The sequence below is a fragment of the Acomys russatus genome, chromosome 10 (genome assembly GCF_903995435.1).
Source record: "Acomys russatus chromosome 10, mAcoRus1.1, whole genome shotgun sequence".
Taxonomy (NCBI): Eukaryota; Metazoa; Chordata; class Mammalia; order Rodentia; family Muridae; genus Acomys; species Acomys russatus.
This window is the reverse complement of record NC_067146.1, coordinates 686705-714489: the sequence shown is the minus strand read 5'-3', so window position 1 is coordinate 714489 and position 27785 is coordinate 686705. Positions and strand designations below refer to the sequence as shown.

The 27785-nt window shown below is 45.7% G+C and overlaps 1 protein-coding gene across 1 annotated transcript; it reads left to right on the top strand.

The window, feature by feature from the left end:
* The first annotated feature begins 55 nt into the window (after positions 1-55).
* Clcn1 (chloride voltage-gated channel 1) lies at positions 56-27432 on the top strand. The gene is made up of 23 exons (XM_051151638.1): positions 56-319; positions 3076-3196; positions 3644-3775; positions 4392-4520; positions 4719-4852; positions 5880-5957; positions 7018-7096; positions 12201-12326; positions 12652-12736; positions 12951-13052; positions 13319-13403; positions 13644-13793; positions 18344-18413; positions 18592-18702; positions 20169-20382; positions 20613-20746; positions 23056-23291; positions 23655-23769; positions 24029-24108; positions 24329-24367; positions 26242-26346; positions 26423-26509; positions 27007-27432. The coding sequence occupies exons 1-23, from the start codon at positions 140-142 to the stop codon at positions 27373-27375; spliced, it is 2961 nt and encodes a 986-aa protein (XP_051007595.1). The 5' UTR covers positions 56-139; the 3' UTR covers positions 27376-27432.
* Positions 27433-27785: the final 353 nt, after the last annotated feature.

Genomic DNA, 27785 nt, shown 5'->3' with positions numbered 1-27785 from the left:
AGACAGCTATAAATAGCTGGAGGTGGGCATGTTGCCCCAGACGCCTTGGGGACAGGCGAAAGCAGAGGCTTAAGGAGCTACTGGGGGGAGATTGGGAGCAAGCAGGCCAAGGCCTGGCTGGGGCTTGGGGGGACGACACATGGAGCGGTCCCAGTCCCAGCAGCATGGAGGTGAACAAAACTGGTGGGGCAGTGCCCCCCAGTACCAGTACATACCCTTCGAACACTGTACCAGCTATGGACTGCCCTCAGAGAATGGGGGGCTTCAGCACCGGCCGAGAAAGGACATGGGTCCGAGGCACAATGCCCACCCAACACAGGTAAAGTCCTGGGGTGTGGGGAAGGGGAGCAGGAGACGTGTCTGTGAGGCCAAGGGTTGGTGAAACTTGGCTGTTAGGTGAGAAGGGGGCGGATGGTATTTATTGTGAACAAATGGTCAGTGTATTAAAAATATGAAAACCTTTTAAAGATCTGTCTACTTAAGAATTGCATGTATGTTCACGTCGCCTTTACTAACAATATTCAAACCATGTGGGGAACCAGCAGAGCCGTACTTAAATGAAGAGTGCATGCTCACATGCTTACATAACCAGACTGGGTCTTGCAGGAGCTGCAAATGCTGAGGATCTCCACCCTCACATGAAGGTACCATGGGCTTTTTCCACACAATGCCCTGTAGAATGTATGCGCGCACACGCGCACACACACTCACACAATTATAAAAGAAAGCTTTCTGTGAAACATATGACACTTAGGAAAGTGCAGAGCTGTGTCAAAAGGCAATTATCCTCCAGGGCTTGGGGATCGGTAGTAAATGGACAACTAGAAGAGAAATGGGATCGGCACAAGATAGGGAAGGTAGAGTCGCCCTGGGAAATTTCCAGGTTAATTTACTTATTAACCTAGGTAAGTGTGCCTCTTAACTGCAGAGGATGCAGAATAGAACAGAATGGAAGGAGTCTGAGAGAAAGATGTGATGAGACTTTAGAAGAGTTTTGCTGGCAAGGCTATGGCTCCTAGAGTCAGAGTGGGAACCTGGAGGTGGGCTACGTGGGTGATGGCAGCACAAGGATCCTGAGGGTCTGTCCTCTGAGCAGTTGCTAAGGGTAGGTACACAGGCAGGAGGGAGCTGTGTTAAGCAGGATCTGAATGTTAGAGCCAGCTCATTCTCACCCTCATTTCTGGAGAAGGCTGACTGACCAGTGAGCAGAAGTGCAGTTAGAACTTTTTTTTTTTTTTTTGGGTGTTGGTTGGTTGGTTGGTTGGTTGGTTTGGCTTGGTTTTGGTGTTCATTGGTTTGGTTTGGTTTGGTTTTCATGACAGGGCTTCTTTGTGTAGCCTTCCTGTCCTGGAACTTGCTCTGTAGGTCATGTTGGCCTCGAGCTCACAGAGGTCCACCTGCCTCTGCCTCCTGAGTGTGGGGAATAAAGGTGTGCACTACCAAGCAGCTAATTAGAGCACTTTCTGGTGACAAGACATTTGGCTAAAGGAAGAATAGCCAGTTAGGTTGGAAGTAGAGTCCATCCAGATTCCAACCTGCCTCCAAAGCAAGCAGGAATGGATTGTTTTCTTTGTTCAATGCTTGTGAGGGGAAAACACTATACTTACACGAACAATAGACAAGCGTAATGACTTCGCAGGACACAGCAGTCACCAACGTTTTGTCAAGATGGTTCTGTCCCCAATTTCCACCTCAGTCCTGCACACACTAGAGGACTCTCGACACTTTGCAGACAGTTCATCACTTACACATTTGGATTTGGATTTCTTCCTCCCCTCCTCTAAGCTTGGGATAATGTGGTAGTTCTCTTGGACCAGCAGGATACATATGGCTCTTACACTGTTTTCCCAGACTGAATGTTGGAAGAGAGCACACCATTTCCTCATTTCTCCCAGTCTGCAACTAAGAGAGCTGAGGCAACCCCAATAGTGGATCTTCAAGGGAATTATTTTCTGGCCTTTGTTTGTTTGTTTGCTTGCTTACTTGCTTACTTGCTTGCTTGTTTTTGAGATAGGATCTTATTATGTATCCCTGGCTGGCCTGGTATTCTATGTAGACTATGTTGGCTTCAAACTCAGAGATCCGCCAGCCTCTGCCTCCTAAGCACTGGGACTAAAGGTGTGCACCACCATGTACAAACTGGATGTATTTTCTGTCTGGGTTACCAGCAGAGTTCGAAGAAATAGGCTTTCCTCAGTCACTAATCTCTAATTAGTATGTGCCTGCTCAGGACCAAAACATCATATTGTGAAATAAGATCTCTTCTACAGAGAGGCTCTCCCAGAATCAGCCACATGGCCTGGCCTGACCCCAGAGGATGAGTTAGTGTAGGGTGTGTGGGGCTAGCACAAAGCGATTAGCGCTCTCATACATCTTTCACAGATGCTAGCATGGGGACAGATCTGCCCTCTTCACTTGCTGGTGGGACCCAGTTAACTCAATGTGGGAAGCAGATTAAACTGCCATCGTTAGCCCAGTCCCTGTTTGTGACTACAAGCTCTGGAATGTGGCATGGAATGGGCTTTGTGCAACTTTAATAAAGAAGCTGAGTGTCTCAAGACAGGCAAGCATATCATGGTAAAATGCAAGGAGGCACCATCCGGGCCTGTAATTATATAAAGTCAATTCCTAGCTGGATTAGTGTGGCCTCTCTTCATCTAAGTTGGGATCCTGAGAAGGTAAGTCAATGCAGAGGTGCCGGGAAAATACAGAGATGTGCAGAACACAGAGTGATACATGAATGCCTGCCTGATACCGATGAGTAACTCCCACACAAGTCTTGGTACCTTAACTTCCAAGTAGAAGTTAACTCCCCTGATAAAAGCTACTATGGACCAAGACATGTCTAGGTTGGGAAAAATTATGAAACAGAATCAGAGATGGAAGATCAGTGGAAAACATTGGACAGTAGAGAGGTGAGAGAAGGGATGACCATAAAGTCCCCTGCATGCAACTTTCAATGCCCAGGATTTAAAACAGCTCTCCTTTCTCTGTACCTCTACATTTATGTCATGCCTTCTATATTCTTTTTGACTCTTCAACAAGGTAGACACTGACCATTCTTTATCCATACAGATATATGGCCATCACAGAGAGCAATATTCGTATAAGGAACGTGACAAGGACATGCCCAAAAAGATGGGCTCCAGTTCTACCTTGGACAGCTTGGATGAGGACCACTATTCTAAATGTCAAGGTGATGGGGACTGAGGAATAAAGGAATCTGGAATAGGAGGTACAGGGATTGGGAGAAGAACTTGGGTGCCCCATTAGACATCTCCCAAGAAGCATGTTCATGTGCACTCACGCACGCCTGCGCGCACATACACACACACACCACTAAAGCCCTCTCCTGCATAAGGGAAGGAAATGAAAGACACCTCTCCTCCACCTTTGCCTTCCTTTTTTTTTTTTTTTTTTTTGTTCCAACCAGAAGAAATGAGAGTTTTACATGGAAACTCATGTGTTAGTAGAGAGTAGGGTTGTTGTGCTTTCTGGAATGACAGGGGACAGCAACAGGCAGAGATGAGATGAGCTGTCCAGTGATTTAATACACAGATGACTCCCAGCTTCCCTCTTCAACCTGCTCCCAAAGAAATGACCAGCGCTGCTTTGCTCCTTGTTTACCCTTACCTCTTCCTAGATTGTATCCGCCGCCTGGAACGTGTGGTCAGAAGAAAGCTGGGGGAAGACTGGATCTTCCTTGTGCTCCTGGGCCTACTGATGGCTCTAGTCAGCTGGTGCATGGACTATGTTAGTGCCAAGAGCCTTCAGGGTAGGTTCTCCCTTGACTGCTTGCCTTCTGTCTTCTCCGTCTGGAAACTGTTTCTGAGCTTTTTGCCTAGAGTAGACCAGGTGTGTTTGGGCTGAGCGAGTTGCACGAGTGGTCAGCTGTGACTCTGGCTCCAGATAAAACTAAACTTACTGAGAACCAGATCAGCACCCATGCCTTTCCTGCCAGCTGCCACCCCAAACTATGAGTGCCCCCTCTAACAGGGTGACTGACTTGAGCAGCTCTCCCAGTGTTCCTGTCAGTTTTACCACTGAAATTCCCAAGCCTCAGGAACCCCTTTGGTTGTCAGGGGTCGCCCTATGGCCTCTAGCCAGGTGCTACAGTCGCCTTACTCAACTATGACTTATGCTACAGCCAGGAGCTACCTCTGCCAGAGGGCACCTGCAGAGAGAGCCACCTCTTTCAGCTCAGAGTTCCTGCGTGTGCAGTGAGAGGAGTGCCCTGGGGGCCAGGCAAATAAGATGCCTAGGGCATGCAAGCAAGCCAGCATGCTGTCAGGTGGTGTGAATGCTAAGACAGTGAATGCTAAGATAGTTCTCACTGTCAACCTCCACTGTCAACCTCCACTCTAACTGACCTAGGGTCTGTGTTCCTACAGCCTACAAGTGGACCTATGCCCAGATGCAGCCCAGCCTCCCTCTGCAGTACCTGGCCTGGGTCACCTTCCCACTTATCCTCATCCTCTTCAGCGCTTTGTTTTGCCAGCTCATCTCACCCCAGGCTGTGGGTGAGTGTTTTCTATAGGACGACACGGACTGGTTTTTGTGGGGAGGTTTTTTGTTCTTTAATAGACCACTCTAAACTCCATCCTCCAGACCCCTGTGAGGCCTCGGCATGGTTACCTCTCTCCTATCTCTACTGTCCTCTCCCATTTAAACTCTACTGCGTGCCTGTACTTACGCCATCCTTTTAAAAACCCCTTTAGGCTCTGGAATCCCTGAGATGAAGACAATTCTTCGTGGTGTTGTCTTGAAGGAGTACCTCACAATCAAGGCCTTCGTAGCCAAGGTGGTGGCCTTGACCGCTGGGCTGGGCAGTGGCATCCCTGTGGGGAAAGAGGTAGGTTTGCATAGCTGAGGGAATGGCCAGCAGAGCTGACTGGAGTCAGCCAGGGCTGAAAGCCCTGGGAGTTCCTTACCCTGGGTTTGGTGACACAACCGTTGCTCTGTCCTGTGAGATGCTAGCGTTATCCTTGACTTTTAACCATAAGCAGTAGTGGCAGGCCTGAGTTAGCGACAAGAAGAATGTCTCTAGAAAATGTCTGCCCGCTACACAATCTGAACCAAACTTCTTGTCGTGCTTATTATTCATTTATTTATTGTTTATTTTTATTCTGTGTTTGGTCATTTGCTTGCTTATTCTGTAGCTCAGACTCACCTGGAATTTATCTGTAGCCTAGGCTAGCCTCAAAATCAGCACAGTCCTTGGGTTTCTCCCTTATTTTGGCATGAGAAAACTGAGGCCTAGAGTGAGACTTATTCTTTTCAAGGTGACAGCGAGGCTCCTCCAGCGTCGTCCCCTGGTGCACACTTGTCCCCTACCATCACCATTTTGCACAGTAGCCAGAGCATCTTTCAAAAAGGAATCAGACACCTCTGACCTCTAGCCAAGAACATCCTGAGAGTTTCCATATCACTTAATGTAAGATCTGCACCCCTCCCACCAGCAGCCAGCCCCACAGCCTGCCTGCTTCCCTCTGCTTGGACCACGAAGCCATGCCATACCATGCTACCCACTCGGGCCCCCTGCAGCTTCTGTTCCTTCTGCGTAAAACACGCTCCCTCTGACAGCCATGAGGCTCGCTCACGTAACTATCACTCAAGGCACTTACTCGATGGCGATAGGCCAGGGAAGGCCACCTTCTCCAAGTCCTTGTCCCCACCTCCCTCTTTTGCCTAACTCCTGTTCAGTTGCTTCCTAGGCTCGGGCACTATCTGATAACACACGTTTATCACCTCTTCCCTCCTGAGATGAGGCTCCTTTAGGACAGAACTTTTGCCTGGCTTTTCCATGCAGGAAACTGGTTCAGCGATGTCTGCAGGCTTCTCCTCCACTCCTGAGCCCTGTCTCTCCTAATCTCTTCCAGGGTCCCTTTGTTCACATTGCCAGTATCTGTGCTGCTGTCCTCAGCAAGTTTATGTCCATGTTCTGTGGTGTCTATGAGGTAAGGCTGAGGCAGTACAGCGCAGCAGGGGCCAGCTGATAGGAGGAAGCCCTCACTGTGCGCAGGGAGCCGGGGAGGGGTGCCTGCTCTGGGCTGGCCTTGGTGCTGAAGGCGGCGTCTCACTAACCCGTGCTCCAGTTCCCCCACGTCCCCGCCTGCTCACCCTAGCCGTATCCTCCCCTCTGTCCAGCTTCTGTCTGTCTTCCTGACCTGTGTCCCTTTGTGGTGACCTGAACCAGCCCTTCCCCATGTTACCCTCCTACCCACATGAACAGTGTCATTTCCTTCCCATGTTCCCTCCTGTGCTGCTGCCATCCTTTTGTAGTTCCCGACACCCACCCACCTGGTTTACGTGTACTGCTTGTCTGTCCCCCTCTGCCACCTGCCTTGCCCGTCCTGCTTCTCTGTTGCAGACCGTGCCTGGGCAGCTTGATCTCCTGGTGCCAGCCTGTGCGGTGGGCGTGGGATGCTGCTTTGCAGCCCCTGTTGGAGGCAAGTTTCACTTCCTCCCTACCTGGGTTGCCTGAGCCAGACTTGAAGGGTGGGTGGGTGTCTGCTGTAGCTTGGGTTAGAGGGGCCGTGCTCACTGAAGGGACTGATGGGTGGGCCACCAGGGAGTGACTGTGGATTGCAGCCCCTGCTTTCCAGGGACCCATGTGTTTCTGCCAAAGAGCTGAGCGTTCTTTTGACATAGGCTGCCCTCCACTGCAGGCTTTACTGCTACTTTTCCTGTTGGGAGTGAAGACCCTGCTGCCTCTTGCTACTTCTCCTCAGCCTCTTTTTGTTTGGTCATTATTTGTTCATTTGCCTGACATCTATTTACTTACTAAGCATTTTCCTTGGTTGATTGTTGGCCTTGGAGCCTATAAGGTCACTTCCTGGTTGCCAAACTCGCTGAGTTTCTCCTGGCCTGGGAATCACAGGGATGACGGGACCATGTTCATTACTGTGACGTAGGCCTCTCATTCTGTTTTGTTTCTCATCCCTGCTCATTCTCTTCCCATCTCTCTGCCCTTCCCTTCTCCTCCTATCTGTCTGTCTGTCTGTCTCTCCCCAGTAGCAGCCATACTATTACACTGACATCCTGACAGTGGGCTGTGCCGTGGGGGTCGGCTGCTGTTTTGGAACACCACTTGGAGGCAAGTCTGCCCCATCCCCAGTGCATGGGCCCATTTGCCTGGTCTTGTTTACTGGCTGGTTCTTGCTTCACCCAGTGCTACCATTAACCATTTCCACTACAGTGAAAACTGCCACTCTTAGGCAGCACCTGCCTTGCACCTTGTTCTAACCGTTTTACATGGATTCCCACCAAACACTGCGAGCAAAGTTTGACAGAACTGCATTATAGAAAGACCAGTGAACAGGGGTGTGCTTGCAGCATGTGGGGAGCCAGACATTAGAACCACAGCTGTTCTCCTGGTCCCCACTGATGCTAAAGCCTATTTGCACTGCCAATACTTTTGCTTTACCCACACTGTCCTGTAACAGGAGATTCCGTGTACTTCCTTCTCCAAGGGAAAACTTACCTCTTGTGATTTACTAAAGACACTGAGGTTTCAGTAGACTGCATATAGATTAATGATGAACTTTAGAATGTGAAGTACTTATGGGAGCTTTAAAAAAAAAAGGTGTTTCTTAGCCAGGTGTGGTGGCATATGCCTGTAATCTCAGCACTCGGGGAGGCAGAGAAACACAGATCTTTGTGAGTTCAAGGCCAGCCTGATCTACAAATGAGTCCAAGACAGCCAAGGCTCTACAAAAAGCCCTGTCTTGAAAAAAACCAAAACAAAAACAAAGTTGTTTCTTGATATGCAAGCAATTTATAAGTCAGTTTAGCTCTTTCTATCCATATAAGGAAAATAGTGATATTATCATGGGTTAGTAAAGACAGGGCATGGTCACAAAAGGCAGGGCTGTTTATTCCCTTATCAGAGTTGAGTCGCAGCTATGTTAACAGGGCAGGGAATATATGGCTCATTGACTGACATCACTGATGATGAAATTCCACGTCGACAATTGAATAAATACAGTTATAGAAAGGGCATATGGTTCTTAAACAACCAGCTGCTAGATGCCTCTTTTCAACAATGAAACTGCAGTCAGTCTTTTCAAGAGGAGTTTCCCAGGTGTCTAAGATGGTTTGGCTCAGAAGTGATGTATGGAGGACAGTTTAAAATCAGTGAGCGCATGCGCAATGATGGACCATAGAGCTTCCGGGAAGCGTGTACACCGTTGGCATGCCGGCGACACTTCTTCCGTAAGCTCCAGTCACTAAAGCCAGCGAGCGGTGGGGTATTTGAGTTTCTGCACGCTAGACACTCACACCTATGTTTTTACACACACTGCCTTTATTTGCCCCTTAGCCTTCCAAATAAAAGACAAATTTGTGTTGTTTTAGTTTTGTTAGAAACATTTTAAAGCGAAGGGAACCTGCGTTCTCTTCCTGACACTGCGGCTTATGAGGAGGCAGAGGTTCTCTCTGGTCTTGGGACGGGAACCTCACCTTAGGAAAGTTACAGGAACGCATTGCTCTTGACACAAGAAATTGCTAAACACTTGAATGTGAAGGGAAGGGGCTGTGCTCAGGCTGTTTGCCTTATGCAGCCAATGACAAGCCTGCCTGCAGGTGGCAGTGATTGTTTCTTTCTTTTTTTAATGAATACAGGATACCTGAAAAGAAAAAAATTGTAGTGTTGAGATCTTTTACCCACAACATAAGCAACTCCTAATTCCTTATACTAATCAAAGTAATATAATTCAGCATCCTACTAAAGCAACCAAAGCTGTTTTTCTCCCATTGTGTGCCAGATAGTGAGGTTGGTCCTGCGCTCTCAAGGGGCTCAGGGAGGCAGGCAACACAGACCATCACAAGCTGTTAAGTGACCATGTGGCATTCCTAGGCAAAGTGCAGTGAACCTTCAAGGCAGCCTGGGGGAGCCTGTGAAGCTTTATGAAAGAGACAGTGTTTGCCGTGGGCATAACTAGTAAGTAGGAGCCTGCGAGGAGGAAGGGAACCCCTGACAGAATGGACACTATCCAAAGTCAATAGCTGCTGCTACAGTACCAAGTGGCACTAGGAGAATGAGGAAGTATAATCGGAAGTGTGGCTGAATCATGAAGGCCTGCAGAAGTCACGCAGAATAACACAGGTCTTAGCCTTTAATGTAGGATTTGCCCAAATACATTTTTTTCAGAGCACAATTCTTCCAAGTGTTTATAGGTGTAATGAGTGAAAACCAATGCAAGTTCCAGTTGGTTAGAAAATTAAAGACTAATAGGAATAAATAAGTAGTTAAAAACAAATGAACTGGAGGCAGAGGCAGGTGGATCACTGTGGGTTCGAGGCCAGCCTGGTCTACAAAACGAGTCCAGGACAGCCAAGGCTACACAGAGAAATCCTGTTCTGGGGTGGGGGTGCGGAACCAACGACAAAAACACAAACAAGCAAACAAAAGAAATGAACTAGAAAGGTTATCAGAACATCTGAGACATTGGAATGCATTGTGAATACCCAAGGTAGCGGCAAACAGTGTTTCCTACCAAGGCCTCCTTGCAGAGACTGTCATAGGACTTGTGTTATCTCAGCAGACTGACTTTGTGAGGCATTGTCATCCGTGAAGTGAAACCATGCAAGGATTTAAACAAGGAAGTGACATGGTTCGCTCAGCCTTCCCATCCAATCCCTTTGGCACATGTGAGCAGGATCATATTGGCTGTGGCTTAGCAGGATTGATCTAAGATTAACAAGAAGACTATTGTCATCATCCTGGTGCTACACGATGACGGACAGAACTGGGCAGCAAAGGAGGTAGAGGAGGGGCTGAGAAACCGAGTGGTATCAAGTCAGACTGATGCTACCTGATAGCTGATTTTATGTGAAGATAGGACAGACAGATCTACGCCAACACCCAGGCTCACAATACGAGCAATGCAGTAAATAGTGCTATCAGTGACCATAGGAGAAGAAATGGGAAACAAACTGGGTCTGAAGGGAAGGGGACAGATTTTACTTAGAGGATACTGAGTTTAAAGTTTCTATGGCCTGACCAAATACTATTAAACAGGCATCTAGACGGATGAGTCTACAATCCAGGAATTGAGCTGAACCTAGTCAGTGTCCATGGCCGATGCCACAGGCATAAGTGAAATTGAGAAAGACGGTTGTATCTGTGAGTAACAGGAGATGGAGACCACAAGCAGCGCCTTCCCTGGACAGAGGTGTGCCATGGGAACCAGAAGAGTAAACAGAGGAGGACCAGAGTGGAAGAAGAGAGCAATGTTCCACACCTGAGGCAGCAGAGTTTCTAACAGCTGTTCATGGTTTTAAAGCTCTGTTTGTTTTTAGCAGCATATTTTATGTTTGTCTCAGGCTAATAGGAAAGTTAGCTCTCTCTCCCGAACACACGGTGATGACACAGGCCTGAAATCCCAGCACTCAGGAGGCAGAGGCAGGCGGATCTCTGTGAGTTCGAGGTCGGCCTGGTCTACAGAGTAAGTCCAGGACAACCAAGACTACACTGAGAAACCCTGTCTGAAAAAAACAAACAAAACCCAAAACAACCACAACCAAAAATGTCTCCCAGGTCTACATCATGGAAGACATTCAGCTGGAACATGCAATTGTCCGTTGGAAAATTCCACCCAGGAAAGCAAAGCTGGTTTTACTTTTATTATGGCAAAGCAAAGGAGTGAGACCTGTTCCACCTGATTTCTGTTGTGGACTTCTGCCCTTAGATTTAAAGAGCAGGGCAGGAATAGTGTCTGGCTCAGCTCAGCATCACTGGGCTCCATTCTTTGACATTCCCTCTCTGTGTTTCTGTCTTCCTCCGTATCCTCTCCTCTCCTGTCCATCCCAGGATAGTCACTGAACCCCAAGTCGGTGCTCACTATTGCACCAGGGCTTAGTTTCCGAGGAACATCCAGTCCCAGGACTCAGCAGTGTAAACAAATAGCTACATCTGAGAGCGGAAAATACGGAGAGTGGGATGCGAAATGGATGGTTTCTACTTGACAAGGAAGATAGGTGATGGCTTTCCAGGGAAGGAGATACCAGGGAAACCCTCTGCCAAAAGCAGCTGTGGCTCCAGAAGAAAATAGCCTCATCTATGTACCGTCTCCTTGGTACATAGACTCAATGTGACTAGTCATTGACCCCTGCAAGAGAGATGGTGGAGACCATGGGGGGTTTGAGAGATGTGACTTTTAAATAGAGGATCGGGGAAAGAGAAATCCTATTGTGTGAGCTGCTGTCTGAAGCAGGAGGGAATGGCCAGCCTTGAGCACACCAACAATGTACACCACGAGAAAAGGACAAAATTGTCCTTGTTTGCGTTTGGTTGTGTTTTCCTGTTGGACTAGCCCTCATCCCCATCTAGTCTCAGGTCTCTATCCTGTGTAATGTGCATGAGGCTGGGCCAAGGTTTAGGTAGTGTTACTAAAGATCCCTTATCCTAAAGCTTGCAGTCATTTCTTTGTTGTTTTCAGTGGTGCTTTTCTGGCTCCCGTAGCATTGCTTCCTTTGGCTCAGCACTCCAAGTGTGTGTGTGTGTGTGTGTGTGTGTGTGTGTGTGTGTGTGTGTGTGTGTGTGTGTCTGTTCCTCCTCACTGTACTTGCACCTCCCCTCTCAGAACAGGAACTAGTGACTACTAGCTGCCATTTCCTTTTACCTCCCTCACCTTTCTAAGCATATTTTACCTTCTTTTCACCGTGGTTGTCCTCCTGGCTCTGGTTGGTCCTTGTGAGGCACATTTCCTAAGTATCATCATGACTTTTAGGAAGGCTTCTCTGCCTTCTTTTCCTGAAATATTAAATCCTGTAGACATGCATAATGCCCTATCCTAGTTTTCTTATTTTTCATGAACTTGCCCTAGGGGGTATCAAGGAACATGCAAATCCTGACCTCTCTTTGGCAACAGTGTCTGCTCTGGAAGCTTCTTTCTTTCTCATAATTCAGCAGTGCTATTTTACCTGTCCATAAGTCTCCATGGATATTTGACTGTTGTGAACCCCATTCCATCCTATAACTTAAGTACACAGATACTTGAGCTTGAAGTTGAGGGAAGTACGAGCCTATCCACTTCTCACTGTCTCTGTATCTCACTGGTCCATATTCTTGGGCCATAGGTCAGGGAGGGGGGAGCATAGACAAGTTTATAGTAAGTATCACTTCACTGTTGCTCATGGGGTCCCAGCAGTGGGAGGTGTGGGTATGTCATCTCCTGGCCTCTCTCCCTGCCCCACAGGAGTGCTGTTTAGCATCGAGGTCACCTCTACCTACTTTGCTGTTCGGAATTACTGGCGAGGCTTCTTTGCAGCCACATTCAGTGCCTTTGTGTTCCGTGTCCTGGCGGTGTGGAACAAAGACGCTGGTAACAGGGGAGGCCTCAGTGGGGGGGTTGAGGGGGTGAGACAGGGATGGTGGTGACATGGCAGAAAGTGTAACTCTGGAGCACATCAGAAAAGGACTGGGTGGTGCATGGGAAGCAAGGCCAAGGCTCAGGGTATAGGGAGAAGTCGGGTCATGGAGTAGAGAGTGTAGCCATGGGGAAATGCTATAGGGAAAGGAAAACTCAGTGGGAGAAAAGACGTTGGGATTTAAGGAAGGGAAGATACTTTTACACGACTTCTCTTCCTCTCTCTAAGACTGTGGCTTTCTGTGAGCTCCCACACTAACGCTGCCTTTTCGTCCTACAGTTACCATTACTGCTCTGTTCAGAACTAATTTCCGAATGGATTTCCCCTTTGACCTGAAGGAACTCCCAGCGTTTGCTGTCATTGGGTCAGTGGGACCACTCCTTCTGGGTGTGGGAAGCAGGGACTGGGGTATGGCCTGGACTGGAAGGGGCTGGAGCCATGAAGAAGCTGTGGAGAGCATACGTAAAAGCATGAATTAGCTGTGAGGCAGCTGCGTTGAAAAGAAAGGAGGAGGCTGCTTGCTTTCTCCCCTGCACTGTCTGGGTCAGAGCTTCCAGCCTTGTAACTTGCACCCTCAGGATTTGCTGCGGATTCTTGGGAGCTGTTTTCGTTTATCTGCATCGCCAAGTCATGCTCGGTGTCCGAAAGCACAAGGCTCTCAGCCAATTTCTTGCTAAGCAGTGAGTCATTGCCCTTCCCTTGCCCCGCCCACTTCTTCTGGTTTCCTCCAGCAGTTCTCGTTGAGGTGAATGCTTTTAGGTGGAGTTGCTGTGTGCAGCTATGGGAGGCTCTGTGTGCAGGCCCAAGTGGTCACTTTCTTGGCAAAGAGAATATGCTTTGCTGAAAGAACAGAAGACTACGGGAAACAACAGCTTGGAAGCTGAGTTGTGGATGCGTTGTGGACTGGCTAAGTAGGAGAACAGGGTTAACTCTGTTTCTCTTGCAGCCGCCTGCTATATCCTGGAATTGTTACCTTTGTCATCGCCTCACTCACCTTTCCTCCAGGAATGGGTCAATTCATGGCTGGAGAGGTCAGCTCTAGGGGGCGCCCAAGAGCAGCGGGGTTAACTCATCTCTGTGGCTGTGTCTCTAGGCCAAGGGTGGGGCAACTGCTCAGACTGGGAGTTTGCACGGTTTTGCCCAAGGATAGCCTTTCTCTCAGAGAAAAGAACAAAAAGCGTCCTGGACTAATAGGATGGGGATGAGCTCTCTAACACTGGAGGTACAGTGCATGCATGGAAAACCTGCCTCCTCTGCTTCTTCCCTCACAGCTGATGCCCCGTGAAGCCATCAGTACCCTGTTTGACAACAACACATGGGTAAAGCACATAGGTGACCCCAAAAGCCTGGGTCAGTCAGCTGTGTGGATTCACCCCCAGGTCAACGTAGTCATCATCATCCTTCTCTTCTTCATCATGAAGGTACCCTGCCCCACTACAGCCCCTGTAAGCCTCGTCTGTTCTCAGGAGAGGAGCCCAGGCCTTGTACAGGAAGGGTAGGCTTTCATCTGGTCCGTGTCCACCTAGACAGAAGTCGTGAGGAAACCATAAGTTGCCTGTCTATCAAAGTGAATTAGGATGTAGCTTAATTGCTCTGCTCGTGACCACTTAGTGGTGTTTGCCATAATTACAATAACCCTTCTAATAGTTCCATTTGTTATCTTTTTAAGGCATCAGAACAGTCAAGTAAATTGGAGTAAGACAGAGTTTAGCAATATAGATAACTGTGTAAAAGCCTCAGACTAATTAACCAAATTCCTCCCACGTGTTAGATAATGAGATATTTAATCTCCATGGATCCGTTATTCACTTTCAGGTGATTTGCACACAAATCTCTCTCATCGCTTTTCTGGAATTTTGAAGGTGATGAAATAACCAAGTCAACCTTATTAATGACTATAAATAATTTTTACAAATGTAATTATTCTCCATGCAGGCAGTGAGAATATGAGGACATTTCTAGACTAGTGTTTCTTAACTTTAATTAGGAAATAAAAGTTGAAGCCTTTACATTCTTTCTTGTTCAGTTCTACCTTATTCTTTTATTTCCAAACCTGGCTGTTACTCCTTTATAGATGATGATCATCTGGTGTTTCCTTTGGTGATTTCTCTTTTACTAATAGCATGCCTTAAGTAAGCAAGCCAGTATGTCCTTTGTGGGCTAGGGTTCCTATAGGTATTTCTGTCCAGCCTAAACTCTCATGCTTTTCAGTACCTTGCTGTTATTTATAATGCTTTCATGATTCTATGTTCTACAAAATATGAATCACTAATTTATATTGGTATTGTTCTTAAAGTACAGCAACTGTCAATTTTTTCAACAAATGTTATGATATGCCATGTACCAAGTACATAGTTCTTGGTCATTGGCTTTTGGGTAATTTGACATTTCCTTATTCGCTGCTGCTGCTTGTTAATGTCCTTTTCAGTGATGCTATTATTAAAGATGCCAGCCATGTCACACACCAGGTCTCAGACCCCAAGCTTGGGCTCCCAGGGTTTGCTGTGGCTTCCCTCTCCCTCACCTCACGCGCTGAAGGTGGACTAACCGAACACTTCACTTGTTTTATCTTTTCTGTTCCTTCCTTCAAATACATGCTAATGTTTCATGAAGACGTTTTCAAGAATCTTGTTAAGGATTCAGTGTCTAGACTTTCATTTATAATTTTCATCTTCTCTAATTTGTAAGTTTTGGATTTGGTCGAGCCTACTTTACTTAGGAGTAAATTAAGGTTTTATTTTGTATCCCAGCCTAGCCTTGAAGTTGACCTCCTGACACTCTAGTGTAAGCCACAACACAGTAACTCTGAATTGACTGTTCAGTCTATAATCCCATCTGCCATAACCCAGTCCATGGTTTGATAGTATTTCAGAATCTATTATCCAGTAATCATACAGCTTGGTGCAAGCTATATGTTGCCTTTGGGGTCCTGTAGACTGTTAAGGTGTCAAGATTTTGAAAAGTTTTCTAAAAATAAAATATTTTTTAGCACTTACTCCTTACCTTATCCACATCCCCATATTTACAGTTATATGTCTTCACAAAGTCAAGCTTATTTTCAGCACCCCACTTGAATGATATAGAAAGACTCATCTGTATGTCACTATAATTAACTTCTCACTGAATTATATCCTAAAGAACACTCATATTATAAGTATATAAGAAAAAAAAAAACCACATTCTGGGCTATATTTCAAGCCCAACAGTTTGCAAAAGGTCTACAATATTTTTTAATATTTCTAATTACAAAAGTATTCCTTGCTGAAAATTCAGTTTTACCAGTCACTGCTTTCCAACATTTTCATTGGCTATTCATTGGACTCATAACAGTACTCCTATTTTCTTCAAATGGGAAAAATAAAACATGTAGCCAAATTAAAATATAAAATAAGTGCTTATATTCATCTTGGGTTTTTTGTTATTCTAATTAAATATATGAGGTAAGCTACCTCATAAGGAAAAGAGTAATTTTGACTCACAGTTCTGGACATCCAAGGTCACAGAGTCACACCAGCCATGACACCTTTGCCAGCTGTGGTGAACATCACATAGCAAGCAACAGGAAGTTCGGGTGTATCTATCTGTTCTCCCTCCTCAGAAAGTTGCCAGGAAGCCATCACTGATGTCTCAGTGTGCCTTGTCTAATCCTAACAAATTTCAAAGGCTTCATTTCCAAGCCCCACAGCTGGGTGAGGTCCTCACCCCTTGACATCTCACAACATTCATGAAATTTCCAAATGGAAGCCTGGGAGGCATCCAAACTGTGTTCCGCTCAAAGTAGGGACTAGCACTGCGTTTCTGCAATTGGATTTAAAATCTAATCCATGTGGCCTCTGGCAGTGTCCATGAGTGAGGTCACAGTCTCAGTTCAGCTGTTCCTTAATATTGGTGAAAGGAAGTCCCACCTCCCCAACATCCCCATTTTTAAGGTGTGCAAAGAATCATCAGAGATTTTCCATGAACATGAATATAATTCTAACATCTCTGTTCCCTTTTAATGAGGCTAACAGCACTGCCTGGTGGTGTTGAGTTTCAGCAGAGCCTGAGGCTCCGTGGGAGGCTTTATGTTATTTCTTCTTGTGATGGGTCTAAATATAATTAAGTCAGTGATAACAGGTTTCTAGTTTCTCAGTTCTTTACAACTGGGTCTTTAACATCTTAGAAGTTACTTCTGTGCCACATCACTCTGGGTTTTTTCCCTTCATGAGCCAATAACTAAAAAAGTTTGCTAATCTCAGTCACCCTACTTTGTGCCATGGGAGTTGATAACTTCAATACCCCTTGTCTTGGTCTTGGTCTAGTTGTTATACTTATGTGGGAAGATAATCTGCTTTACCCTCCAAAATTAGCCCTACCCATCACCCATCGTCTGGATCATTGGTACTTTCGGATCATCTGAGCCTACAAAATTCCTTATGACTCCCATGAACTTATTCCAGACAATACGTGGGAGTGCTTGGATTCTTGATGTGTTAAATGGCATCACTTAAGAAGTGTAAGCGATGGGTGCCTGGGATGGTGCCTGTAGATTGTCTGATGTGCTTGCCTCCAAAGGCATCTGCTCATCTGCTCATCTGCATTTTCTTTGTTTCCTACCTACATTTATGGAGCACTGTGCCACTGTAGAGGAAGAAAAAATAAGAAAGTTTGCCCTCTTCCCTCAAGAAGTCATCAGTCTGTGTTCTCTTCATTTTGAAGATTTAACTTGGCAATTCTCAACCATCTCTATGATCTGGCATGAAGAGATATTTTGCTTCATCTCACACTTCTGGAGCAAAGTTCTCTCTTCATTGCCTTCATTGTCGCCTCCTTAGCTTAAAAGAATGCTTCCTTAAGTTCCTAAAATTAAGAAATTTATTTTTCATTAATATATCATACACATGGTTCAAAGAATTTCAGATACTTTAATCTTAATAGCTTGTTATACTTTTGAGCTGCTTTCGCTGTGTACCTAATTAATTGATAATCCTTTCCTAAAATTTATTAACTTACATTGAAAGACTTTGAAAACTACGTCTCAACAGTTTTTTTCTTTAGACTTTAATGCTCAGCCATTATTCCTGTTCTGCTCTATGTCTCAATCCTTCTGCATTCTCTGCTCCGAATGTACATGCTGCTTTTGCTATAATTGCCCCAATTTCTGTTGGAATAGTGCCTTGCAAAGTTGACCTTGAATATCTTTTCTGTCATATTGAAAGACTCATCCAGCTCTCAGTTTGCCCTTGTGGTTCAGCCAAGACAGATCAATGTTTTTTGTTTTTTGTTTTTTTTCAGTACTGGGGATTGAACACTGGGCCTCACAGAGTCTAAGAATACATTCTATCATTGTATGTCCCCAGGATCCAGATACAATTTTCCTCTTTGTTTAAGGTGGTTTGATATCAAAGACAAAGGCTAGCAAAGGCTCTAGCAGAACAGTCCTCTCTTCTGGTTCCCTGTGAGGCTTACCTTCTGTATGGCTTTGTAAATGGTCAAATCAAAGCTAAATTAATCATACAAAAGTTCAGTAGACGTTAAGGTATCTACCGCATTGTCTGGAGTAGTGTTATAGAAATAGAAGCTGAGCAGGAAAAAGCCTCTTCCAGCTTAGCATCTCAGACTACTCCACAGAGGTAAACTTCCTAGACTGCGTGAGGGTCTTTTTGGAACAGTGAAAGGGGGATCCCCTGGAGCTTCCTTGTTCTAGATTGCCAAAAGGAGAATATAGTCACTCAAAGTTGGAAGGGTTTGTGTCAGCCATCTGGAGGAACTTTCTTATCCTGATGTATTTGTCGATCTCTCAGCCTGAGAATGCCAAGTTTTTCAGGCTCTGGAGAATGCTGACAGACAAGAACGCTTCCAGAAGGGTTGGCTATCCCAAGTGCTTCTGTTATGACTCTTGAAATAGGAGTGAGCAGGGCAGAGAAGAGAAAGGGGCTTCCTTGGGGGTACTTTTGGAAACAGTACTCTAATGTTTCTTTTCTGACCCTAGTTTTGGATGTCCATTGTGGCTACCACTATGCCCATCCCCTGCGGAGGCTTCATGCCTGTCTTTGTGCTCGGTAAGGGTAAGGGTTGATGGCATCATACTGACAGCTGCAATCTGGGTGGTTGGTGGGAAAACAAGGAAAAACCTAGGATATCAGGAGTTTGTACTCTTAATGCCTCAGCACAGATGATGCTAAAAACAAAGACAAAGAAAATGTATGCTAATAGTTTTCTTCTTTATCTTCCTTCTAGGAGCTGCATTTGGAAGGCTGATAGGAGAGATTATGGCCATGTTATTCCCTGAGGGTGTCGTATTTGATGACATCATCTACAAGATCTTACCTGGGGGCTATGCAGTAATTGGTGAGACGTACTCCTAACCTCTATAACCAGACATTGAATATCCCAAGTACCTATAGTTAAAGTCTGCTAATACATCTTCTTTCAATGTACAGCAATTTAGCTTAAATACAACACTAATTTAATTCAGTTTTTGATCAAACAACAAGCTTTTGGTTCTGCCTCTCACTGTTTCTTTTTTGTAAGCCTAAGTTTCCTCCCATGGAAAACAGGCACAGGAATCAAATAAAATAAGGAGAGGGTACTCTGCATTGTCTTTGCATGTTCAGAGGCTCTTTCTTCCCTGAGAATCATGGAGCCCATAGTCCAGGCGATGGCCCCAGTCCGTCCAAATTGAGCTGTGCTAACGTTCATGGAGACAAAGAATATGGGAGTAAGAGCTGGGAAACGTGAGCCCTGGACTTCTAAAATGACTTCTGAGGTAGACCCACGTATGGCACTTTACTGCCTGGTCATAGTCCATTTATAAATGCTTCCTTTGTCAGTATAGGAGCCTTCCGTTCTCTTCATGCCTTGCAAGTGTCTCTAGTCTTCCATAATGTACAGTTCCCAATGGACACATGCTCTGTAGTTTATGATTTGAGCTATGCTCTGTGAGTCACCTACTAGGATCATACATCCTAATACTAGACTTCTGTGACCTTTTATTTCATATTTTCACATAAGCCTTCTCCTGTATCTTCCCACAGGATATTTACATCATTTTAAAAATTAGTTTTAAGGTTTGTTTGTTTTCTTTTTCCTTTTCTTCTTCTTCTTCTTCTTCTTCTTCTTCTTCTTCTTCTTCTTCTTCTTCTTCTTTTTTCTTTCCTTTGAGACAGGGTCTCTTGACATAGCCCTTTCTATGCTGAAACTTACTATGTAGACTAGGCTGGCCCTTCCCTCATATTTGAATAAGAAATACAGTTAAAGCATAAGTGACTATTGAGTTGATAGAAAAACAACTTTTAAAATGTGTAAGATTGATTCTACCTTTGGCAAGCTTATAGAATCAATTATTTAGGTCCTAAGACTTTTAGAAGTTATTTAATAGAGTGGATGAGACATGGTATCCCAGGGAAATAAACTTTGTTCATAAGTATACCATGATTCTTCAATTTTCATGCTTTTCAATCATAATCTTTTGACATTGACACGAGTGTTAAAATAAGACCATTGAGTTTTTAAATGTTCCATTGAAAAGCAAAGAATGGATACAATAGATATCACTCTGTTCCCATTATAAATGAGAAACTCTGCATGTACATAGATTTTGTGACTTGGTAATATTATATATAAATTAGATCAAAAGGATAATTTTCAAATAGGCCAGCATTCTAGCCCCTACTCTTGAAAAGTAGTAACCCTGGGATTGTTGACACTGGCCAAGGTCCTGTCTCCTATTCTGTGCCCCACTTGTCATATCTTCATGTGTTCCCCAATGCCAAGAAAGACAGCGCTAACCCATTAATACATTCCTGTCATTCCAGGAGCAGCAGCTTTGACAGGGGCTGTCTCCCACACAGTCTCCACTGCTGTGATTTGCTTCGAATTAACTGGTCAGATTGCTCACATCCTGCCCATGATGGTGGCTGTTATCTTGGCCAACATGGTGGCTCAGAGCCTGCAGCCTTCCCTCTATGACAGCATCATTCAGGTCAAGAAGCTTCCCTATTTGCCTGACCTTGGTTGGAACCAGCTCAGGTCAGGGCCACCAGCTGGAATTAGTTTAGATATGGTGGGATGTGGGAGGTCCTGAAGAGGAGAGCCAGGCTAGCATCAGCATTGGGAAACACTTTTAGAGATTATTTTCATGTTTACATATACGTAATAAATACTGTGAATGAAAGAATGCGAGGCAGACCTTTGGGGAAGAAGGAAGGGCCAGCATAGGCCTATAACGGGCTAACCCAGGATGCCTTCTCCCTCCTCAGTAAATTTACAATCTTTGTCGAGGATATCATGGTACGTGATGTGAAGTTTGTCTCAGCTTCTTGCACGTACGGAGAACTGAGAAACCTACTCCAGACCACCACAGTCAAGACTTTACCATTGGTTGATTCCAAAGGTAAGTGAGAAGCAAGGAAGCCAGCCAACTACCCAGCTGGTGGCCAGCAGGGTTGTACAGTGGCAGAGAGAACCAGCGTTACTTTACTTTCTTATACTGATATTAAAACACCTAATGTAAACTGAGTAAGGGAAGAAATGTTTATTTCAGCTCATTGTTTTAAGGAGTTCAGTCCATTACGGTAGAGATAGAATGTTTGGACAGAGTAATACACATCATGGCAGGTCAAGATCTCCAGCAAAAGGATGCTGGTACTCAGATGTCTTCCCTTTTTTTGTCCTATTTTTTCTGGGATGCAAAGCCATGAGATCATGCTACATATATTCAGAGTGGATCTCCCTTCTTTATTTAATCTCTAGAAATGTCCTCATAGACACACCCAGAGGTGCCTCACCAGCCTCCTGGGTGATTCAGAATCCAGTTAAGCTGACAGTAAGAGTCACCATCACAGGTATAGACTCGAATTCAGAGCTATCCAAGTACAAAGGGAAACTCAGCTTATACTTACTGAGGAGCTTACTCTCCTTCAGGAAGTGAAGAACAGCCGTAACACAGGCACACAAAGGCAGTTAAAACTCAATTAAGGAAATATGGGCAAATCTTACTATTCATGGCAGCCATGAATTGTAAAAGCTACTGAGCTTGGAATTAGTGAACAGTTTGGAGAACAATGTTCCAAGGGGAAAATATAGTCACAACACTCTTGCCAAGCAGTCGATACATAGCCATGTTTTCTGTGTGGTTCTGTTTTAAGACAGCTTATGTAATATTCTTTTTCATTTATTAACCTTGATCTCATGGCCAACAAACGGCGCTGTAATCCTACCCATATGAAACTCACCTAAGGTATTTTCTCAATAAGGCAGAGCACACAGCCTTCCCTTCTCGTGCTTAGGAACAGGAGACAGCACTTCGGCAGTACATCTGGGGGACATTTTACACCACAGAGTCACCGCACAAAGCACAGAGACTCGAAAAAAACAAAAACAATGTGGCATTAGACAGACTGCTAACAGAACACTTGTTTACTCCGGCTGAGCTGAGAAGGCTGAGTGCTGTTTGTGCAGCCTCAGCTGGGAACATGAGATTCAGGCAGCTCACTTTGTTGTTGCTCTGTGCAAGGCTGTGACTCACAGGCAGGGCGCCTCTGGTATTGGAGTTACAGACACAGTCTGGTGGGTAAGGGAGTTCATAGACAGTGGGAGTCAACTGTAAATCTTGGACCCTCTTCCTACTTAACTACATTCTGTCACTAAAATGGTCTTTAATGGCCAACCTAGAAAAGAGTGAAAACTGTTCCTCCTGGAGGAATAAATGGCGTTTGTAAATGTTGATTTCATGTTTCCTTTCAGTCACCATACTTCCTGCCCTGCATTGGCATTTCACTCTGGTGTGCACCTCTTCTTACTGTAGTTTGTCTTTTTGATTAGATTGGGTAATCTTTGAATGTAGAGACCATAATCTCTGTATTTTTAGAGTTCTAAGTATTAATTGGACCTTCAGCACTCATATCTCTAGTCTGTGAATTACTGTAATAGAAAATACACATGAGGAGCTATTTGGAGCTGGGGATAATGCTAGTTTTCAACTTCAGATATAGAGACTATCCAAATTTCTCAACCTACATTAATTCACACATTCCCTCTAAGTTTGGTGACCTTCTCAGTAGTTCCTGAAGCCACGACTCTTTCTTAGAGCAAGGATGCAGCCAGCAGGGCACAAGGTTGTCACGACTATGACAAAGATTTAACAGTATGAGGTACATCTAAGCCCTAAGTGTCATTGATGCAGTGCTAGAGTCGTTAACTTACAGCACTGTAGCAGAATTTCTATAAACACATACAGGACCTCATGAGAAGGAACATTTTGCCTATATCCTATCAGGGCCTAGGTGCTTTAATGGGCAAAACTTCTTCCAGAAGAGAGGACACAATGCTAATGTTTCTCATAGACTTCTTTCAGGGTGTGAATGAGTGTCAGGCTGTTACAGTTGCCTCTCAAGTTTCATTACTATTGGATCAGGGTGATCAGCCTATTTTGGTTTGCATATTTGCAAATATTATATTAGGGCACTGTACAGATAAATTCAGATTAGCACCAATTAGTGTGCTGCCAATTGGGTGCATGAGTGGTGTTAAATGTGTGACGAAAAAGCGATCAAGTGAGGCCACCCTGGAGAGGTTTAAAATGAGTTCTTAGTGAGAAAAGGTAAGAATGGAGTAAGGGAAGGTTCTGAGCTCTGGCTGCTCCTGACCTGCTCACTGGGAAGGTGTGGAGCATGCCCTCAGGAATACATGATTGTCCTCTAGATTCAATGATCCTGCTGGGCTCTGTGGAACGCTCAGAACTACAGTCCCTCCTGCAGCGCCACCTGTGTGCTGAGAGGAGGTTGAAGGCTGCCCAGGACATGGCTCGCAAGTTATCAGAGCTGCCCTATGATGGCAAGTCGCAGCAAGCTGGGGAATGGCACCCTGGCGGAGGCCGACCTGAGTCCTTCGCCTTTGTAGATGAAGATGAAGATGAGGACCTCTCCAGGAAGACAGAGGTAGCCAAGATGGAAGGGGAAGGGAGGCTGGCAGAAGGGAAAATGTCAGCAGGTGACATTGCCAGTGGCAGCTCAGCTGGGCTGGGTTGGGCTTTACTCTGACAGGGGCTGGACAGAAGGAAAAGGGAAGGCAGACACTGACAAATGAGAAAGTGACTCTGTGTGTGTGTGTGTGTGTGTGTGTGTGTGTGTGTGTGTGTTGCAAAAGAGACCGGTGCCAGGGTGATGTTTAAAAAGGAAAAAAGGAATTGGGGCAGGGCAGGGTGGGGACAGGAGCTAGTTAGCTATCCCAAGGTGTCATGTGATATGGTCTCCTCTGAGACTGAGAGTTTTTCCTTTTTTTTTTTTTTTTTTTTTTTTTAGCTTCCACTACCTCCTCCTCCACTTCTGCCCTTTCCTGCTGCTCCATCATACCCTGAAGAGCCTAATGGACCTCTGCCCAACCACAAACAGCCACCTGAAGTCCCAGACCCTGCAGGTAAAGACCTCTTAACATGTCTTGGAAGTTATGTTGGAACTCACCTTTACCTAGCAGCTACTCTTTGTAAGGAGATGTGAGGCTAGGTGATGTTGAAAGCTGACTCTAATTGATTAACCCCCATAATGCTGTCCTCGGGACTTGGGACAGAGGTAGAAAAGAGGAATCCAGTGAGGTGCAGCATTGAGGAAGTGCAATTCTTTAGTGGCACAGTGTCAAACCCTGGCCGCTTCCCCCATCTTCTCACTTCTCCTTTCAGGTCAAAGATCTTCCGTCTTTCAGCGCCTGATGCCCTGCTTACTGGCCAGAGGTCACTCCACAAAGAAGAAAGCAGCCCAGGTAAGGACCGTTCAGAGGAAGGACAGCCAGAAGATTGTCTTTGAGGAATGAGAAAGCAGAGTCCTTAGTTAGACAAACAGAGGTCCCACCAAAGATGGTGGTTTGAAAAGGTGGCTGTTTGGGACCTGCCCAGGAGGACATAGTTTTTGCTTCACTGAGAATCATAATTAGTTTGAGAAGAGAAGGGAAGAACTTGGTCCTCTCTCTCTTTCTTCCCTAGGACTCAACAGACTTAGTGGATAACATGTCACCTGAAGAGGTAAGAAAATCCACATCCTGGAAAGGATTGTTTCATCCAATGAAGATATTGATTTTTTGTTTGTTTGTTTGAGACAGGGTCTTACTATGCAGCCCTGGCTGGCCCAGAACTCAATGGCCTCAAACTCACAGATACCCATCTACCTCTGCCTCTCATATGCTAGGATTAAATGTGTGTGCCTCCATTTCTTATTGTACCTACAAAACTGAAAACCAGCCAGTCAATGAATATGGCTATTTAATGCCTGTTTGCATCCAGGTACAAAAAGATTTCTAGATGATAGATTTCTAGTGTATATCTTTCCCAAGACAGACATAGAGGAGACATTTTTCAGGAATAAAGTCCAATAAAAGTAAAAATTCAGAATATTTTGAGAGATGACAACCTTGACAATATCAAGATGTTGATTTTGACAAAATCATATTGAGCCAATACAGAAATTATTGAAAGAATTCCATGTGTAAAGAATTCCCCTCTGTCCCTGCTGTGGTTTAAATCTCACATAATGAGAGCTCTGGCTTCTAACTGGTCCTGAGCTCTTTGTAAGACCCTGTAGCCACCTCCTCCACCCCCTGGACAGAAGCTGGAGTGGGGTTGTATCTGGGATGTGCTCAGTGCACAAACAGTAGAGTCCACCAATCGCTGCCTATGGAGCCCCTGACAGACTTAGCACGGTGCAACTGTACTTTATCTGCAATATGTAGATGGAGACAGGGTTATTAAGAGGATTCGATGAGCTAGGACATGCACAACAATTAGAATTATGTCTGGCACAGAGGAAGTTCTTGGCAATTGTTTTTCTGAAAATGTTGCTACTACTGTTCCCAGGAAAAGGCAAAAACAAACAAACAAAGGATGCTGAAAACTCTTGATATGATCGCTGAAGGAGCAAGAGAACAGATCCTATCAAAATCCTCTAGCCCTATTCTCTTTGCAACAATTCGGATAAGTGTCCTCTTATGCAAAGAGCCAGTTAGGCTACACGTGACCCTTTAGTCAGGACCTGAGGAGTTTAGAGGATGCATGGCTGTGTCCAGAAATGTCAATGAGGCATGACACATGGAGGCAGCTTGACTGTGGGCTCCATACTCAATCCTAGGACAAGGAGCTCACTAAGCTCTCTTAATAGCCTCTGAAGGCTAGAGTGCAGATTTGGACAAATAGAGGATTGAAGTGTGGCATCACTTAGAAAGTAGGATGGAAGAACATCTTAGATTTGTTTATGAATGCTGAAGAGAGTGGTTTCTCTGGCATCTTGAGGTTGTGGGTGTGTCGGTCGAGAGGATAGCTGGCTTTGTGCCTTAATGGTTTGGCTAATAGACTAAAAAACAAAAGCAAGCAAACATAGACAGTTCAAGTCAAGTAAATACCAATTGGCACAGGGAGTCTGCTGAGATCAACAAATATGCCCACTGCTCTACAAGTAAGGGGCAACTGCCAGTTCCCTTGGTCTCCAACTGTTGATATCACTTAACCCTCTCAGTGACTGTTCATGCAGTAGACAGAGGAAAGGCAAGTGGCAACGCAAGGCTGAGCACAAGCCATGCCATTTTAGAAAACCAAAGACTCGCAAGGTGTCATGTCTGATAGGGTTTATTTGACCGAAAGACGTGCCTGACTGTGAGTGTCAGTAAGATGCACAATGAAGGTTGGAAATAAATGTTTGGAGACCCAGGGGGACTTGGAAGACTACAAGTAGGAACCGTGTTCTGGGTACCTGAAGGTGAAGGGTACAACTTGAGGCTAGGAAACAAAGGAGAAGGAAGCTGTGGGTCTCTGAGGAGAAAGTGTATGCCTGTTGATCAACAGTATCTATGATGGTTCCTATGGGACGATGCTGAGTTGAAGGGGTCTCTATGATACTCTGTCAACAGATTGAGGCCTGGGAGCAGGAACAGCTGAGCCAGCCTGTGTGCTTTGATTGCTGTTGCATCGACCAGTCTCCTTTCCAGCTGGTGGAGCAGACAACGCTGCACAAGGCAAGCCCTTGTTGACTGCTTAGGGATTTAGGGAGGGCACAAGTGGGGACATGCTGACCTGTGCTTTCCCCATCAGACTCATACACTCTTCTCACTTCTTGGCCTCCATCTTGCCTATGTGACCAGCATGGGGAAGCTCAGAGGTGTCTTGGCACTAGAAGAGGTAAGGATGGATAGGCCCCACTTGACTAGAGAGAGGGAGGAATAGACGAGGGAAAATGATCAGGGAACGAACATACAGAGCAGATTTCCCTCTAACAGGGAGAGACTGCAAAGCATGTTGTGTACACAGTTCTATAGGTGACTACAGAAGGGACCCCATGTGATCTTTTCCCAGATGGCCTGGCTCGGGGGAATGGGCTTTAACTGTGAGCTGTGGGGAGGGGTGTGGGAATATAAGGGAGGTGTAAAGCCATCACTAGGAGGAAAGGGGTTCCTGGGGGTTACTTTCTCAGGGGGAGCTGGGAAACAGCTGCTCTGCAGGAATGCCTTTGTCCTGTCTTCACCTGTGATTGTTCCCTGTTGGTCTGTTTCTCCCCTTCTTACCACTCTTTCCATTTCTGTTTCTTCCTGTTTTGTGTTCTTACAGTGTCTCCTCCATTGTCTTCCATCTTGTTTCTCTTTCCCATGATCTGTCTCTTTCCTTCTCTTCCTCCCCAGCTACAGAAAGCTATTGAGGGCCACACCAAATCTGGAGTGCAGCTCCGCCCTCCTCTTGCCAGCTTCCGGAATACAACAACTCGAAAAAGTCCTGGGGGACCACCCCCTCCTGCAGAGGGCTGGAATCTGCCTGAGGGTGGAGTTGGGGCTCCTGGAACAGAAGCCATGATTCCTACCATGCCAGAGACTCCTGTACCACCACCATCTCCAGAGGCCCCTTCTTTCCCGGCCCCAGCCAGAGAGGAGGGGGAGCTAGAGGAACTGGAGCTGGTGGGGAGCCCAGGGCCTGAGGAGGAACTGGCTGACATCTTGCATGGCCCCAGCCTGCGGTCCACTGATGAGGAAGATGAGGACGAGCTAATCCTTTAAAGAACCCCCTCTAACCTTTCTTCATAACAACCATGGGCCTCATGCCAGAGAGTGGGCTTATGTGTGATAGGAGTGCCCTGAAGTTGGGGAGGCCTCCATTTCATCTTGCTCCTACCCCCCCCCCCCAACTATGATGATCTTAAGGAGAACTTGGTCTTGGGCAGGGAAGAATTTGGGTCCATCAGGCCCCCTCCCCCATTTCCAGGTGGGATTCAACACCCCATGCTTAAAGGACCCCTGTGTTTTCCTGCTGGGCAGGTTCAGTCCCCGTTACTCTTTAACTCGCACATATACACACAGCCCCGCCACAGTTCCCAGTGTTGTTCAGTCACCATCCTGGCCCTGTCTACATTTCAGTGTCCACATGGAGAGGGTAAGTGGAGGCCCAGATTGACTGACTCTGCAAGTGT